General features: G+C 36.7%; 4 protein-coding genes across 4 annotated transcripts; 2 read left to right on the forward strand and 2 right to left on the reverse strand.

Moving 5' to 3' along the window:
* Window positions 1–1,907: 1,907 nt before the first annotated feature.
* Window positions 1,908–2,732, reverse strand: LOC106441374 (glutathione S-transferase T3-like). Its single transcript, XM_013883197.1, has one exon. The coding sequence runs from the start codon at window positions 2,730–2,732 to the stop codon at window positions 1,908–1,910; it is 825 nt and encodes a 274-aa protein (XP_013738651.1).
* Window positions 2,733–5,456: 2,724 nt separating this feature from the next.
* LOC106429428 (V-type proton ATPase subunit c1) lies at window positions 5,457–7,233 on the forward strand. The gene is made up of 3 exons (XM_013870177.3): window positions 5,457–5,655; window positions 6,465–6,750; window positions 6,840–7,233. Exons 1-3 carry the CDS (start codon window positions 5,580–5,582, stop codon window positions 6,970–6,972), a joined length of 495 nt encoding a protein of 164 aa, XP_013725631.1. The 5' UTR covers window positions 5,457–5,579; the 3' UTR covers window positions 6,973–7,233.
* Window positions 7,234–10,734: 3,501 nt separating this feature from the next.
* Window positions 10,735–12,553, reverse strand: LOC106443044 (polyprenol reductase 1-like). Its single transcript, XM_048749579.1, has 7 exons — window positions 12,389–12,553; window positions 12,075–12,293; window positions 11,693–11,916; window positions 11,245–11,446; window positions 11,081–11,179; window positions 10,924–10,995; window positions 10,735–10,839 (listed from the first exon to the last, which is right to left on the reverse strand). Exons 1-7 carry the CDS (start codon window positions 12,551–12,553, stop codon window positions 10,735–10,737), a joined length of 1,086 nt encoding a protein of 361 aa, XP_048605536.1.
* Window positions 12,554–14,102: 1,549 nt separating this feature from the next.
* Window positions 14,103–16,247, forward strand: LOC125583041. Its single transcript, XM_048749580.1, has 2 exons — window positions 14,103–15,755; window positions 16,200–16,247. The coding sequence occupies exons 1-2, from the start codon at window positions 14,103–14,105 to the stop codon at window positions 16,245–16,247; spliced, it is 1,701 nt and encodes a 566-aa protein (XP_048605537.1).
* The last annotated feature ends 479 nt before the right edge of the window (window positions 16,248–16,726 follow it).

Raw genomic sequence — 16,726 nt, forward strand, 5'->3', positions numbered from 1 at the left:
CTACTATCATATTATGGAGTATGATACATGCTCTCATAATCTTCCCAATTTTGACTTTATCCTAAAAAAGTGCCGGATTTTTGACAATGGCAAAGCGAGCTTGCAAGAGTCCAAAAGCACGCTCCACATCTTTTCGTACAGCTTCTTGACGTTGAGCAAATAAAACTGCTTTCGGCCCTTGTGGTACTGGAATATATTGGATAAAAGTCGTCTATTTCGGATAAATACTATCGGTGAGATAGTAAGCCATATGATACTTTCTTCCATTGACAGAGTAAGTGACTTGCGGAGCTTGACCCTTTATTATGGCATCAAAAACAGGTGAGCGGTCAAGAACATTGATATCATTTAAGGTACCTGGAGGACCAAAAAACGCATGCCATATCCAGAGATCATATGAAGCAACGGCCTCTAAAACGATTGTTGGTTTACTCGAACCACGAGAATATTACCATTTCCAAGCGGTGGGGCAATTCTTCCACTCCCAATGCATACAATCGATGCTTCCTATCATTCACGATGCTCTCCAATATCAAGTAGACGTTGAAGATCAGCCGGTGTTGGTTTTCTTAGGTACTCATCACCGAATAAATTGATTATTTCTTCCACAAATTTTTCCACACATGCCCGAGTTGTAGTTTCCCCGAGCCGGAGGTATTCGTCGACCGTATCAGCCGCAGTACTATAAGCCAAGACACGAATGGTTGCTGTACACTTTTGGAGTGCAGATAGACCAAGCCTTCCAAGACCATCTTTCTTTTGGCTAAAGAATTGAACTTCGTTTGAGAGTCGATCAACAATGTGCATGAACAATGGCTTGCTCATTCTAAAACGTCGTCGAAATAAATTTTCAGGATACGTTGGAGTTTCACTGAAATAATCATTCCATAAACGTATATGACCGGCTTCACGATTTCTTTCGATATAAACTCATTTTTTTCTTTTCTCTCTCTCATCTTCTTGACCACCGTATTGAATAGAAAAAATTCTCAAATGTTTGATCAAAATGTTGATCAAAATATTTATCAAAAGCCTCATCAATTGATCCCTCAAATGTGTTTTGAGAAGAAAATGCCATGTGTTTAAATGTGGTTTACCTAGCCTTTGTGAATAATATTTGATTTGTTGGAGAATAAGAAGGAGAATAACAATAAGATTTGATTTGTTGGAGAATAAGAAGGAGAATAACAATAAGATAGAAGCTGAATACAAAGGTTGGGAAAACAAGCGTTTATAAGATGAATGCCAAAGACAGAAGTGATACAAAGCTGAATAGAACTTAAAAATGGTTCTTTACACTGGTTCAAGAGAGACAGCGAGCCTTTATAAGACTTAAAAATAAGAGACAAGCTGAGGTTTGATTACCAAGTCCGTGACATAAACTTACAAAACATTTTACAGACAATCAAACAAATACATTACACGAGACTTTACAAGACCATTTCAGTCCGTGACACATAAAACAAATACATTACACAATCAAACAAGAGCTCATTTCAGTCCGTGATCAAACATGACTTCAAACATGACTCCCATGTCCGTGACTCGTGTTCTCACTTCAAACAAGACTTCAGAAACAAAACATGACTTCCACACCCAAGCTCCCGTCTTGTGTCATGTTACCTGCTGAGAAAAAATAACAATGTATATGAACAACACCACACAAGAAACTTAAAAGTAGTTAAGAACAAGATAGTTAATTCCATTACAACTTAAATCCATTAAAGAACATCATCACACAAGATACATAAACAAGAGACACAAGATACAAAACAAGAACAAGAAACAAAATAAGAACAAGAAACATAATATGAAACATAGAGACCCGTTTTCAACATGCTACACTAATTAGCCAACATTTTCGTGATTAACTTCTTCTTTAGAGCTTCTTCTTCTTCAGATAATGGCTATGTTTTCGCAATGAGTCTGTCTAGCAGACCCATCTTGGACAGTCTTTCCTTGCCTGGCAAGTCTTTCTCTTTGAGAGACCACATGGTCTGAAACTCGGAGAGAGCCTTGCCATCCTCCATACTTCTCTTACTACTTCCTCCTTTAGCTGCCTTAACACCAACATGACGTTTGGTGGGTGGATCATCTAGATTGATAGTTCCTTGAGAGTTTTCAGATTGTGCACCATCCTCACACCTTCTCTTTTTAGAACTACCATCAAGCTTAGTAGTTGCAAGTTCATACCATTTATGGTCGTTGCACAACTCCTCCCATGCGTGGTGAAGGTTGAATTTGATCTTGTGATCGTTATAAAATATTTCGTGTGCAAGTTTAACAACATCACCGTCGTTCTGGCCACTTGTTTTCTGTCTTGTTGCAGCCTCATATGAGCCACACAACTTGGAAAAAAAATCGTTAATCTTCTGCCACCTTTCCTTACACTGAATAGCCTCTCGCTTTTCATCGTTTACAACCTTTGATGAGGCTGCATAGTAAGCTGCTATTCGTTTCCAGAAAGCTCCCGCCTTTTGCTCATTGCCAACCACGGGATCCTTGCTCGTGTTTAACCATGAGCTTATGAGCGCTACGTCCTCTGTGGGAGTCCATTTCTTCCTTTCTTTGCGCTCGGTAGGTGTGTCTTCACTGAAGCTTGAAGTTGCAGTAGACTGACTATTAAAGACAGTGAGCTGTGATAAACCCTCATAACGAAACGGCTCTTGTTGACTGCTCAAAAGGTCAACAAAACTCGAGTTCTGATGACTATATGGATTCGTAGAATCCATATCCTAAAGAAGAGAGAAAGAAGAAGTAATCTGAAAGAAACGAGAAAGAAGAAGTAATGTGAAGAAGAGATAAAGAAGTAGTAATGTGGAGAAGAGAGAAAGAAGAAGATCCGGGTTTAATAGAAGAGAAGAGAAAGAATCATTCATCACACACGTCGTAAAGAAGCATTCGACTTTACTCATGGATTTGAGTTGAGTTAAGATGAGTTGACATGAATCTACCATATTTATTACATTGCACACAGTCCTAATGTTAAACTAAACCAAACATTGATCACACGCGTTTTAACTAACCATAACCTAACTCTAACAAGCATTTATTAACCGCATCTATCAACTACCATCCACAGTAAAGCATTAAAGGAAAATGCAAGACTTGAAGAAGACAAAGTATGGCAAATTTACCTCACCAAGAGGCGCATGTAATGGTTGCTTCTCCAAGACAGGTGATGTGTTTTATCCTGTGCCACATCAAGCTCAACCACCAGTATAGGACTCGCAAAAGAATGAAGACATTAAAAGGAATTAATGAACAGAATGAATAATCTATGTACAAGGTTAAGTTAAAGACAGAGATCTGATAAGAGCTTCAAGATGATGTTATTCTATTATCCAAATACACACACGAATACACACATGAATAGACAAGCGGAACAGAACAAGCATAAGAGCTTCAAGATGATGCTATTCTATTAGGCAAATAAACACACGAATAGAAGTCTTGCAGAACTATCAAGACATTAAAAAGAATTACTTAACAGAGATCATTCACTAGAACAACTCATTACACAAAGCTCTTAACTATGACATATACATTCTTCAACAAAAGTCAGTTAACCCAAATACAAAGATACATCTCAATCAATTTAAACCTCCTACAAGACAAAATCAGTTAATTAGCAAGAAAACAATCCGCTCCTAATTAAGCCTCCAACAAGACTAAAGCATGAATCTTTACCTCGACAAAGGCTTCAAGATCCACAAAAACGCAAGGATCCCCTGAACAAACCCACCTGCAACGAACAAAACAGCACAAACCCCCTTGTTCAAAACCCAGAAACTGAATCGTCTACACGAAAACAATTTAAAAATTGAATCTACTAAATAAAGGAAAAATCGAATCTTACGTTGATGAAATTGCGGGGTCGATGGGAAGCAAACACAAAAGTTGGAAGATAAGGGATTCTGGTTCTGGTTCTGGAGAAGACTAAAGTTTTGGGAGTGAAGCTGGAGAAGGAGAGTGGAGATCGAGTTTGGGCTGACAGAATAGCTAGAGAAGAAGGCGATGAGATTGCTTGCGGAGGATGGCATCAGCTTGGCGACGGATCAGACTCGTCGTCCTTCGGAGAACACGAGAGAAGAGAGAAACGGAGAAGACGAAGAAAGAAAGAGCGGAAGAAAAAAAAACATCTATACTATTATTTGAGAAGTGAATTTGCTTACTTGTCATATTCTCCATAAATTTAGTGAATTTGCTTACGTGTCATATTTTCCATGATTTTAGGATAATTCATTAGTTTTATTAATATTATTAATTTAAAACTTTATTTTAATATATATATATATATATATATATATATTATGATTATGATATTTTAGAAAATTAATAAATATTAACTTATTATGCCAATATATATTTCAATATATAATTATCATGCTATTTAGAAAATTTAATTAATAAATAAATATTAACTATTGATATTAACAATATCTACCGATAATATCATAATTATGTTTATCTTATATTTAGTTTATGATTTTAATGACTAATATTATATCCAGTTTCTCTGATTATTATTTGAAATATTCATCCAAATGCATTTATTATAAAAATGTATGTATAAATATACTAAAATATTTTAATTAATCGGTTTCTTTGGTTTATTCGGTTGGATCAATTAATATATTGAAACATATCAATATACTGCAGTTTCTTAGAAATAACATCTATTCGGTTTATTTTGTACTACCAAATTCACACTATTTTTTTTATTTCAATTTGGTTCGGTTTTGAATGGTTCAATTGTACCGGACTGAACATCCCTAGGTTATTGTTATTTTGTTTACGTTTTAAGTATTGTAATTGTTTAAATCCTTTCAGTGCCACTATAATTTTTTTTTGAGTCCAAATACAAGAAGTGTTTAATTCTAAATCCAAGGTTCCTAATTTGATTAATTTTGATCCAAAATCTAATATCCCATAAATAAAACTATGAAACAAAAGAACATAAAGAAATACATTTATTACCAATATGAATATTGAAGCTTTATAATTTATAATATTAATTTAATTTGTATCTATTTTAATAATTTTTAGTAAAAATAAACATTAGAACTAAGAATTGTTATATATATATAAATCCGCAAAAGGTGCGGGACATCAACTAGTTAATAAATCATCCTCTCCTAGTTAGCTAATACGTGCACATAGAACCCACTTTGTAAGCGGTTCCAAAAATCTCCCATTAAGGATCGGTTACATACAATTTAATTTCTTTTTATTTAATTAAATGTATCATTAACTCTTAAAACTCCCAACAGAAACCGGGATAAAGGTGATCTTACTTACAATGTAAGTTACGACTGGTGAAGTTTATATATTTATATTTAATTTAATTTAATTCCAATGTGTTGTTGTATGGTAACTTCAAAAATGGGCTTATCGAGAAAAAGAAGAAACTGAAATGGGCTTATATGCGGCCCAAACAATGGAACGTGTTTCCAACTAATATACAAACACGGTCTTCCTCTTCCACTCATCTGCAAATCCAAAAAAAGAATATCAGAGTGGGTAGCTGCCAAAAAATCCAAATCTCTCTCTTCCCAGTTTTTTTGAGATCCGAGAAGATGTCTACGTTCAGCGGAGATGAGACTGCTCCTTTCTTTGGCTTCCTCGGCGCTGCCGCCGCCCTCGTCTTCTCCTGTAAGCACTGCTTCTTCTCTATTCGCATCCACGCTTTCTTGGAAACCGAATCAGATTCAGATGGTCGCGTTTCTGTCAATTAACATTTATCTTAAAGACTTTTTATTAAATCGTTTGCCTACTTGATGAAATGTTTTTGTGTGTGTTTCCCTGTTCGATCTGCATCTGCATGATCAAAAAATGTATGTAAATTGAATGTGTAACTTAGTCACGTTTGAACCTAAGACTTTGCGCTACATCATTGATTTTTGTTTTCTTTTTGATCGTTCGATCCGCATCTACATGATCATCTCTTCGAACAATGCGATTCCATCATCATACATAACATCAATAATTTTCATCTGCATCTACATAAACGCTTGGCTGCTTATTGGATGTGGTTCACATTTCCCCATGATCATCAGTTTGAACAATGCAATTTCACTATAATGTATGTCAAGTTAAACTTGTAGCTTTAGATGAGATGATTTCTCAAAAATCTCTTTGGTCGCATTCACTTAAATTGGAATACATTTGCTGCGTACAAGGTTCATATTTAGACTTTAGTCAATGTTACTGTATTGTGTTAGGTATTTGAGCTGTTTATAAGGATCATACATACCGCCTGAATGTTATTGGATATTCCCCCATAATCATCTCTTCAAACGATGCTGTTTCACCATAATCATAATGTATGTATGGAATGTGAAAGTTTTTAACTTTAGATGATATGATTTTTCAGAACGCTCTTTGTTTGCATTCACTTAATTTTGGAGGTTGGAACCTATTTGCTGCATACAAGGATCATAAATGTTACTTGTTTGGGTTAGGTATGGGAGCTGCCTATGGAACTGCAAAGAGTGGTGTTGGTGTGGCTTCCATGGGAGTTATGAGACCTGAGTTGGTGATGAAGTCCATTGTCCCTGTGGTTATGGCTGGTGTGTTGGGTATCTATGGACTCATCATCGCTGTTATCATCAGTACCGGTATCAACCCAAAGGCTAAGTCTTACTACCTCTTTGATGGATACGCCCACCTCTCCTCCGGTCTTGCTTGTGGTCTTGCTGGTCTCTCAGCTGGAATGGCCATCGGGATCGTCGGAGATGCTGGAGTCAGGTTTGTTTGTTCCTCCTTTGCAACTCTATAAATAATCCTTACCGAGTGGATGGAACTTGACTTGTTTGGTTTTGGGAAAATCTTGTCAGGGCAAATGCGCAGCAGCCTAAGCTTTTCGTGGGCATGATTCTTATCCTCATCTTCGCGGAGGCGCTTGCTCTCTATGGTCTCATTGTAGGCATCATCTTATCCTCTCGAGCTGGTCAGTCCAGAGCAGAATGAGAAACAAAACAAATGTCAGATGATGATTTTTTTTTTTTTTTTTTTGTGGAACCTTGTGTGGGGCTGCCATATATTCTGCTTCGTTTTGGTGGGTGCTTGAGTTTAGGATGTTTTTTTTTTGTCTGGGTCGGTAATAAAAGAGAAGTTGACATTTTCTGTATTCTTGTATTTTTCTTGAGGAACTTGATGATATTTTGTTTGTAAAGAAGTTTTGCTTCTGAAACCATGTTTGAGTGTTTTATGATACTCATCTTTTGTGTCTTTCAATTTTGATTTTAATCTGAAGATAAGTGTTAAAACGAACAAACCATGAATTAACAGAAGTGGTTTAACCAATGTCTTGAATATTGGTTTTTGAAGATGACTTATGTACAAAACCAAAATCAATTTTTTTTTTTCTCGTGATTGAAATGTACCATCTTTGATAACACTCTTGCTTCTCCTTTATTTTATTTTCTTTATTTTGGATCAAATCTTCTCCTTTTTCTAATAAACACAGAAAAAAACAAAGTAAATTCTGTTTTAACAGCCTTTATTGTTGGAAAAAAAATTTCAAAACCTTCAAGTTTTTGAAGAAAAATAATAACGTCACTGAAATCATCTATACTATTAAATCAGAATCCCTACTAGGATAATACCCATAGTTTTTGAAGTTATTTATAAGATAGTGCTATTACCTAATTTGGATTTTTTAATTAATTCGCTTGCAATATTTATAACCTATCATTTTTTAAAAGTTTTTGACCCGTAATTAATTAACTTACCATATTTATAACCAATCATATTTATAAGCAAAATATTTATAACCAATCACGCACCATATTTATAACTGACCATATTTATTATATAAGATCTTTATTTAAAAATAAACAAATCTCGCGCTTTGAAAGCGCGGATCAAAATCTAGTTTGTAATTAAATCAGGTAGAACGTTATTTTCAAGTTGTAATTAATGATCAAAATGCCAATTGTACTAATAATGACACATCTCTACTATATAAAATGAACTAATTTAAAGGTTCCTAAGCTATGCCACCTAGGATAAAATATTCCCACCCAATCAAACTTACACCTCATCATAATTTTCCATGTAGTCTTCTTAATTGCCGATAATATTGGACGTCTATTTTGGTAGTCACATGGCTTTTAAATTATACATGCATTTTATGTTGCAGTGACCCATGATAAAACCCAAAATATATATGCTAACTGAACCACCGTTTAAACTTTTGGACTTCATCTTTTTCGTTTCTTTATGTGATTCTCTTACGTTTACACCTTCTGCTATTCCATCCTTAAATCCCCTTCGGTTACTCTAACATCTAATGTCATGCACTCCTTTCCAATCCATCTACTTTATTCTTCACCTTGACCTAAATCACCATGACCAAAAAATTGCAAGAGGCAATGGCTAACAAAATGAAGAAACGGGAAATTAAGCACGAAATACAACTAGGGGGTGGGGTAGAGTTCCTTATGATTGATGAACATGTATGAGATGAGCTTCCTTAACATAATCTTTTGCTTAGTCAGAATTAATTCCAGTTACTTATTCTACTACAGGGTACTGTCATACATAGTTTCATATCGCCTAATCGTTTTGTTCGTTACCCAAGTAACCTCAACCGTGGAGCCACCTCCAATATATTCTATCTTATGAGAGTGAGTTTATCATCGTCAATCAGGTCCGATAAAGTTTCAGTTTTTTTCAAACTTAGTTATCTTTATTATTGCTAATCCAAATCGAAGAGAATTCTCTTTGTGGCGATTGTATACAGTGCTTGCATTTCGTATCCTCCTCTTCTGGTACGTTTCTCCGGCAATTCAATTTCTCAAAAGATGTTTATTTTTATTTTTTAAATGGCGTTTGTTTCTCTGTTGGGAATGTTGAGTAGAATATAATAATGATAGAGATCAATGAATATGTACCCTCAGTTAATAGAACCTTTCTTACATTTTAACAGAAATTCTTTTGGTTAACCCTCGCAAGCCGTGAGCCTCCCTCCAGATTAGATGATGATGTTTGCTCTCAAAAACACCTGTCCTTCATAGAGAGATCAGAGAACACTGACTGATGTGATCGTGGAAATCTCTTTGCAGCCTTGGCTAGTGTTCTAACCATATGATATCATCAGAAACTACGTCGTATTGATCTTGAGAAACTTCAGTTCGTTGGAGACTCTCTCAAGATTGAGACAAGAGGACATGTGGAAATACTTATATTAAATTAGGAAAACTGAAATAAGTATATGTTTTCGTGTCAGAGTCGTAAAGAGTGTTGGGCATGTTTATTGGAGGTTCTTAGGATGAGGTTCTTAGCATAACATAAGAATCGTCTCTTAACTCTTAACTAAAAAAAGCTAAGAACCGACTCTTAATAAGAGTTTTAAGAGACGGTTCTTAGTTTTTTTTAGTTAAAGTTAAGAGACGATTCTTATATTACGCTAAGAACCTCACCCTAATAACCTCCCAATAAATATGGCCTAAGGGCGTATACTCAACCTAGGATACAGTGTCTTGGTAGGAGCGCCAGAGGAATCCGTGGCTCCTTTCTTCGACACTTCGATGAGCTTGGATTTTCAGAACACTTTTCCATAATCATGTTACTGCTGAAAAAGCTGGAGGATTCCTCCTTATAGATTTTATTTATGTATAGATTGTTTTGTGTTTCAAAAAAAATATGTATAGATTGTATTATATGTATTTATATTTTTATGTGAAAAATTGTTGAAGTTCATATTATCATATATATATTTAAATTGTTTGTTCCGTAGTTTTGCGTATACGTCTTTGGTTGATTAAAATTCACATGTAATAATATTGAATGTCTCTTGCAGATTGTTATTTAGGAAAAGGTTGAAAATGCTATTTTGATTATGAAATAATCTAAAAAATTTTGTTTGGAAATGCTCTTTTGAATATGGAATAATTAAGATATATATATTTTAACATAATACAAGATGGTTAAAAAAAATTATTGAGGAAAAGAAAATATATTATAAAATATATTTCAAGTTACTTAAAGAGTATATATATAGATTAACATCAGATCGAAGATTATATTTTTATGAAAACATCGCAGGATTATGTGTAACACAATATATTATCTGAGATTAGTCATATTTGAGGAGGTTGCTAAAAAATTCTATGCTCGAAAATTCAAAATTAACAAAAATACCCACTTAATTTATCAAAACAAAAAGTTATGTAACAAACCAAACGCTATATCTCACAGCCCACATAATTCATTTTATCATAGGTGTGTGATAAATGATTTTTTGTGATTCTACCTTTTTGTTTGTTACTTACCATTCTCTGTATTTTTTTTCATTCATATTTTTTTTTTATCTCAAGTATCCTTTTAATTTTTGGTTTTATCATCAGATTATATGTTTGCTCTTATTTAAAGTACTACATAAATATTGAAGAAAATATTTTGAATACATTATTCATAACCATTTTCATAAGAAGAATTCAAAAATTAAAAAGATGGCCTACATAAAAGTTTACTAAAATTCATGCAACAAACTATTCTAAATTAATTTATTTCTGTAATATATATAGTTAAATTAATCACAAAACAAAAATACTAAAATATATATTTCTAAAAAAAATTCAAACATATCATGTTACAAAGTAATTAAAATAAAATTTTAATCGTATGTAATCCGCGCGTAGCGCGGACACGAAACTAGTAAACATAAAGATGAGAAGCATAGCTGTTAGCATTGGTCAAGTTGTGCTCTCTCTCTCTCTTAACAATTTAGTAAACATAAGGGAAAATGGCATTTCTGTTTGCCGGGTAATGCTCAAACTTGAGGAGATACCACCTGTGAGTTTCTCCAGCCGATAATGATAGATTCCCAACCTACAAAGAGAAGGACAAAAATACAATTTCTCTGAAACCAAACAACCTTCAAAAACAAAAACAAGACAAGAAAGTGCACCGTACCACGGAACCAAAGAGTAACCAGACAGTTATATCTGTTCCTCCACTCGCAATCAGCAAACCCACGTATAAAACCTACATTACAAAGCATAACACCATTTAGCGAAGAGAAGGAAATAATAGCATAGAGATGTCTACTAGGCAAGGTATCATTAATTACGATTTCTGCCAAGTAATGTGGACTAGAGACAATATCAAACCAGTCTCCGTGTGGTATTATGTACTCTTTCGCTTGGCTAGGACTTTTCCGGAGAGATCCCTGTATTAACATTGTCTCAGGATCTAGAAACACACAAACAATGAGACATAATGTTACAAACTTACGAGAATTGCATGGCAGCGCCGCTGATGTAACCATCCCCAGAGAAAAATGGCTCCACCAATCAACTGGCACCATCCAAGATTCATCAGAGGGCTTAGAAATGATAATAAATCAAACTCAGAGGATGAGATATGGTCTTTCCCTTTAGAAATGAACCCAGCCACTAGATTGACGCAGAGTGATAAAGGCGCTGCTGCATAGTAACTAGAAACCCACATTAAAGCCAAGTAAAATGACAATCAAATTATAGGGCTGTTCGTTTGGTTGCCGCAGGTACCGGCGGCAGCGGCAGCGTCAACATTCGGCGTCAACTCTTGTTCGTTTCGTTGACGCAGGCAGCTGCGTCTGACGCCGCGTCCGAACGCCGCGTCCTGCGGCTGACGCCGATAAAACTTGCGGTCGCGACATAAAACCTGCGGCCAATAAGGTAATTTACTATTTTACCCTTACTATGCTTCCTGCGGCAGCGTCGGCGTCGACCTCAACTTCCTGCGTCTTCTAAACGAACAATAATCTGCGGCAGCATCAGCGGCAGCGTCTGCGTCAGCGTCTGCGAAACGAACAACAACTGTTTTCATTGACGCTGCCGCCGCCGCCGACGCAGACGCTGCCGCCGCCGCCGACGCAGACGCTGCCGCCGCCGCCGACGCAGACGCTACCGCTGACGCCGAAACCTGCCGCAACCAAATGAACAGGGCTTATATAGATCTTGAAAATGTTCATGAGATTCTTGACAAACTTACTATAATCCGCCGAGATAAGGAAGAATGTTCATCCGAGCAGAAGGGCTATACTTGAACACATAGAATGACTCTATAAGGCGTCTCAGAACTTGTATTTCCATCAAAAGAAGTAGAAACACTGCTCTCCGCACTTTAAACTGACTCTCAACATGATAACCTCCGGTTAAGTATCTTGAAAACATGAACTCCTCAGACGATAAAGGCGCCATTTTGAAAGCATGCATCCAAGTGATGGCTAGCAAGAGAGTTGTCCATGCCACTCCGAAGACATAGAAGTGAGCAAAGTATTTCTGAGGAACAGTCCATTTCTGCATCCATAACAAAAATACAAAGGAAATAGATTTGAAAACTAAAACGTGAGACTCAAGTAACATTGACGAGTGAGGAAGGCGAGAGTGAAAACCTGAGAAGACGAGGGAGGAAGAATCTTTCCTCTACCAGTGATACTCCAAACGAGTTCATGAAACAATCTCAGCTTGGAACTTGGTATGGAAGCAATCACCATAAGAAGTATGGCAGCAATCCAAGGGGCTCTAACCAACCAAACAATCCATATCCCTAGTTCCATACTTTCTTGCGGTGGGTGGGGGAAGGAAGTAAAGATCTCTTTCTATTTTATTCAAATTTGGTGTGCGAGGGAAAACCATTTTTGAAGTCACTTTTAGTTTTATCCATGTGACTTCGCTTCTATCACAACCCACGTGGGAATCAATCTCTCTGTATTACGTGTGATCTCCCCTAATTAAGTCAATGAATGTAATTAAATACTTACTTATCGTACAAGTTTGCCGTTAATGGGTTGGCTTTGTGGTATTTTATTTCATAAAGACTTAGCGCGGAACAAGGGATAATAGTAATTATCCAGACAGGAACTGTGGCTCACCATGCTGCATAGCACTGCAAAATATATACTAGGGATATATATCCCACATCGGGAATTCTAAGGGACATATTAAGTAATATATAAAGGGTTATGGCCAATCCACTAATCACCAATTGGTTTTAAGTTGGAAGTTCATAATAAACCCGGGTTTTAAATTACCCAGTCATAAGGGATAATTTTAATTTTAATTAGGAGTTTAGGGTATTTAGGATCTGGGCTCTGATACCATGTTAGATTCAGGTTTATTATGTGCTTCCAACTTAAAACCAATTGGCGATTAGTGGATTGACCATAACCTTTTATATATTACTTAATGTCCTTTAGAATTCCCGATGTGGGATATATATCCTTAATAACAACGTAGAACATATTTTTCTCCATTTAACATCCGTAGATGCAAACACAAGGCACAAGCGGTCATGATCACTGATAATTCCTAAGTCCTCCTGGTGTTCATGTTATTGATTATACAGTGAATAACTACTAAATGCAAGCATCGATTAATGTTAGTCATATATACATTCAAGTAAAATATTCTTGATTATAGATATGAGCCCTCCTTATCGAGGGAACGGTGGTGAATGGATTAAATGATACAAATATATGTCTCATCCCGAAGACGGCCAAGCCTAATGATATGGCTCAATTCCGACCAATAAGCTTGTGTAATGTAAGCTATAAAATAATTTCGAAGGTCTTATGCCAGAGATTAAAGAAAGTGCTACCAGGCTTGATTTCAGAGATCCAGTCAGCCTTTGTTGCTGGAAGACAGATTTCAGACAATATTATGATTGCCCAAGAAATGTTTCACGCGCTGAGGACTAAACCAAGTGGTCGCACTAAAAGGATGGCTATTAAGACGGACATGAGCAAAGCATATGACAGAATGGAATGGTCATTCATTGAAGCCGTCATGCGCAAAATGGGATTCTCAGAGACGTGGATAACCTGGATAATGCGATGCATTACGTCGGTAAAATATAAGGTGCTTATGAATGGTCAACCAAGAGGAAATATCGTTCCTGGTAGAGGCTTAAGACAAGGAGATCCTTTGTCTCCTTTCATTTTTATTCTATGCACGGAAGCGCTCGCTAGCCTTCTTAATCATGCAGAGAATCAAGGGAAGATAACGGGGATGCGTGTCACACGCGCGTGCCCCTCGGTATCTCACATTCTCTTTGCTGATGATAGCCTTTTCTTCTGTAAGGCGGAGCCCCGTGAATGTGAAGAAGTAATGAAAGTAGTCAGGAAATATGGTAAAGCTTATGGCCAATGTATCAACTTCGAGAAGTCGTCCTTACTCTTTGGTAAGCGGATTAATGCAAATACCAGGCAAGAGATCAAAGATGCAATGGGTATACAAAACGAAGGAGGGATGGGAACCTACTTAGGTATCCCGGAAGATATAAGTGGATCCAAGTGCAAATTGTTTGCATTCCTCAAGGACAAGTTAATGCACAGGGTAAATGGATGGACGGGTAGGTGGCTTTCAAAAGGTGGGAAGGAAGTTCTGATAAAATCTATTCTGCTAGCTCTTCCGACTTATGTCATGTCTACTTTCCTGCTCCCTTTAGAGATATGTGAAAACCTAGCTAGTGCCATCGCACGGTTCTGGTGGAGTTCAAATCCACCAAAGAGAGGAATTCACTGGGCGAAATGGGAAAAAGTTTGCCTACCAAGGGAGGTACACCAGAAATGCATCCTAACGATCCGTGTGGAAATGGTAAAGGTGTGGGAGGATCCGTGGATCCCAACGATCCCAGCGAGGCCGGCTGTCCCTGTGGCACCAGTAATGCATCCTAACATGAGAGTAAGCGATCTCATTGATCAGATAGGGAAGGATTGGGATGTTGGATTATTGGAGAATTATGTAAATCCCGAGGACATACCGCTTATAAGGAGTTTGGCCATCAGTTCATCTCACCGGCGCGATACTTTTTGCTGGAGCTACACAAGGAATGGCCAATACTCGGTTAAATCTGGATATTGGGTGGCCCAGAATTTATTGAAGACGGCGGAAGCACATGAGATATTGGAACCGAGTATTACCAAGCTTCAAGCTTTTGCTTGGAAGTTAAAAGCGCCTACGAAAATATGTCATCTTATTTGGCAGTTATTGACTGGGCATGTTGCAGTAACAAGGAATTTAGCAAGACGTAATATGCGATGTGATAACTACTGCCCAAGATGCGGAGATTTGGATGAATCAGTCACACATGCTATCTTTGAATGCCCGCCAGCGCTACAAGCTTGGACCTTATCGACAACCCCAACAAGCCCTGAGGTATTTCCACTACCAAGTGTCTACGCCAATATGGACTACCTATTCTGGAGAAAAAACTCTATTATTGAGCTGGAACAAGACAAAGATCCTTTTCCCTGGATAATTTGGTATATCTGGAAAGCTAGGAATGATAAACTATTCAAGGGGATAGATAGAGATCCTTTGGAGTTAGTCCGCTATGCAGAGAGTGAATGTCAGGCCTGGTTTGCTGCGAACGATGTGGCACAACCTATGGTACAAGAGACTAATATAGAGAACCCTCAAGTCATAAGCTTGGGTAATATTTGCTTGCTGGATGGATCTTGGACAACATCTGCCAACTTCAGTGGACTTGGATGGGTTTGGATGAACAATACAGGAAATACTCAGCTCATGGGGATGAAGAATCTTCCTCGACGTGAATCAGCCTTGCATTCGGAAGTAGAAGCGCTACGGTGGGCAATGGAGAATATGCTACAGCACTCAACATGCCAGCGCTTTGGGACGGATTGTAAGGAGCTGATCGCAATGTTAGATGATCCTCATGCGTGGCCTAGCTTTGCGACGGAATTGGAGAGGATAGAGACGCTACGGATATTCTTCCCGGAGTTTAGCATCACTCATGTTCCACGAGCGAGAAATCAATTTTCAGACTTTTTAGCTAAGAATGCTAGATTCTTCCATAGGGAGTTACTTTTCATTGGTTGTTCTATTCCGGTCTGGTTACCCAGACCACCTCAAGCTTGAGTAATAGAATGGCCGTTCGAGGAAAAAAAAAAAAAAAAAAAATATAGACATGAGCCCCTTGATATTGTATTTGTATTTATTATACATTTTTTACAGTAGATTGTAATCCCATAGGTTAGGTAACTAATCTCATATTTTTTTAGTATATAAACATGTATAACCTCTTGTAATAAGACAGAAAATCAAACATAATTAAACATAAATTATTCTCTCATCTCTTTCTTGTGACTCTTAGATATTTTGGCACATTAATATGGTGACAGTTTAGTTTAGTTGGCTTAGTGCATTCATGAAACACATAACTGAACGATGTGAATATAGCTGTTTGTTGTCATAGTGAATGGTGATATAGTTCTGATCTCAAGATGAAGAAGTGTCTTTAGTCATATGTGTTCATCAGTTGTATTTACCATGATCTGATATCCAGCCTCTACGCTTGATCTGCAAACCACTTATTAGGCATGGTGATATAGTGTTTTTTCGAAAAAAAAAAACTGAAAACCAAAATACCCGAAACCGGAACCAGACCAAAACTCTCAAATACTTGAGTGGTTCCTGCATTTATATATCCAAAATAACTCAACCGAACCGAAACCAAACCGAGAACCGAACAGGTACCCAAATATATAAAAATATTAGTTTTATATACATATAATATAACAAATATATAGAGATATAGAGATATTAAAAGTATCTTGAAATATTTGAAAAACTAGATTATTATAAAATATCCAAACTATCCGAAAGTATCTGAAGGTAATATTTTTATCCGAAATATCTAAAGTTACCCGAAATATCCGAAATTTTTATATGAATCATTCTAATTATTTGATATTTGATCCAATATA

The sequence above is a fragment of the Brassica napus genome, chromosome C3 (assembly GCF_020379485.1).
Source record: "Brassica napus cultivar Da-Ae chromosome C3, Da-Ae, whole genome shotgun sequence".
In the NCBI taxonomy this organism is placed as follows: Eukaryota; Viridiplantae; Streptophyta; class Magnoliopsida; order Brassicales; family Brassicaceae; genus Brassica; species Brassica napus.

What these genes read in the sequence shown, in the direction of transcription:
- LOC106441374 (XM_013883197.1), bottom strand. Translation starts at nt 2,732, where the DNA reads ATGGATTCTACGAATCCATATAGTCATCAGAACTCGAGTTTTGTTGAC.
- LOC106429428 (XM_013870177.3), top strand. Translation starts at nt 5,580, where the DNA reads ATGTCTACGTTCAGCGGAGATGAGACTGCTCCTTTCTTTGGCTTCCTC. An exon ending in CGCCGCCCTCGTCTTCTCCT is followed by an intron (nt 5,656 to 6,464) that starts GTAAGCACTGCT and finishes TGTTTGGGTTAG; the next exon opens with GTATGGGAGCTGCCTATGGA. An exon ending in GTCGGAGATGCTGGAGTCAG is followed by an intron (nt 6,751 to 6,839) that starts GTTTGTTTGTTC and finishes AAATCTTGTCAG; the next exon opens with GGCAAATGCGCAGCAGCCTA.
- LOC106443044 (XM_048749579.1), bottom strand. Translation starts at nt 12,553, where the DNA reads ATGGAACTAGGGATATGGATTGTTTGGTTGGTTAGAGCCCCTTGGATT. An exon ending in ACGCTGCCGCAGGAAGCATA is followed by an intron (nt 11,447 to 11,692) that starts GTAAGGGTAAAA and finishes GTGGGTTTCTAG; the next exon opens with TTACTATGCAGCAGCGCCTT. An exon ending in GGTTACTCTTTGGTTCCGTG is followed by an intron (nt 10,840 to 10,923) that starts GTACGGTGCACT and finishes TTCTCTTTGTAG; the next exon opens with GTTGGGAATCTATCATTATC.
- LOC125583041 (XM_048749580.1), top strand. Translation starts at nt 14,103, where the DNA reads ATGAAAGTAGTCAGGAAATATGGTAAAGCTTATGGCCAATGTATCAAC. An exon ending in CGGAGTTTAGCATCACTCAT is followed by an intron (nt 15,756 to 16,199) that starts GTTCCACGAGCG and finishes ATGTGAATATAG; the next exon opens with CTGTTTGTTGTCATAGTGAA.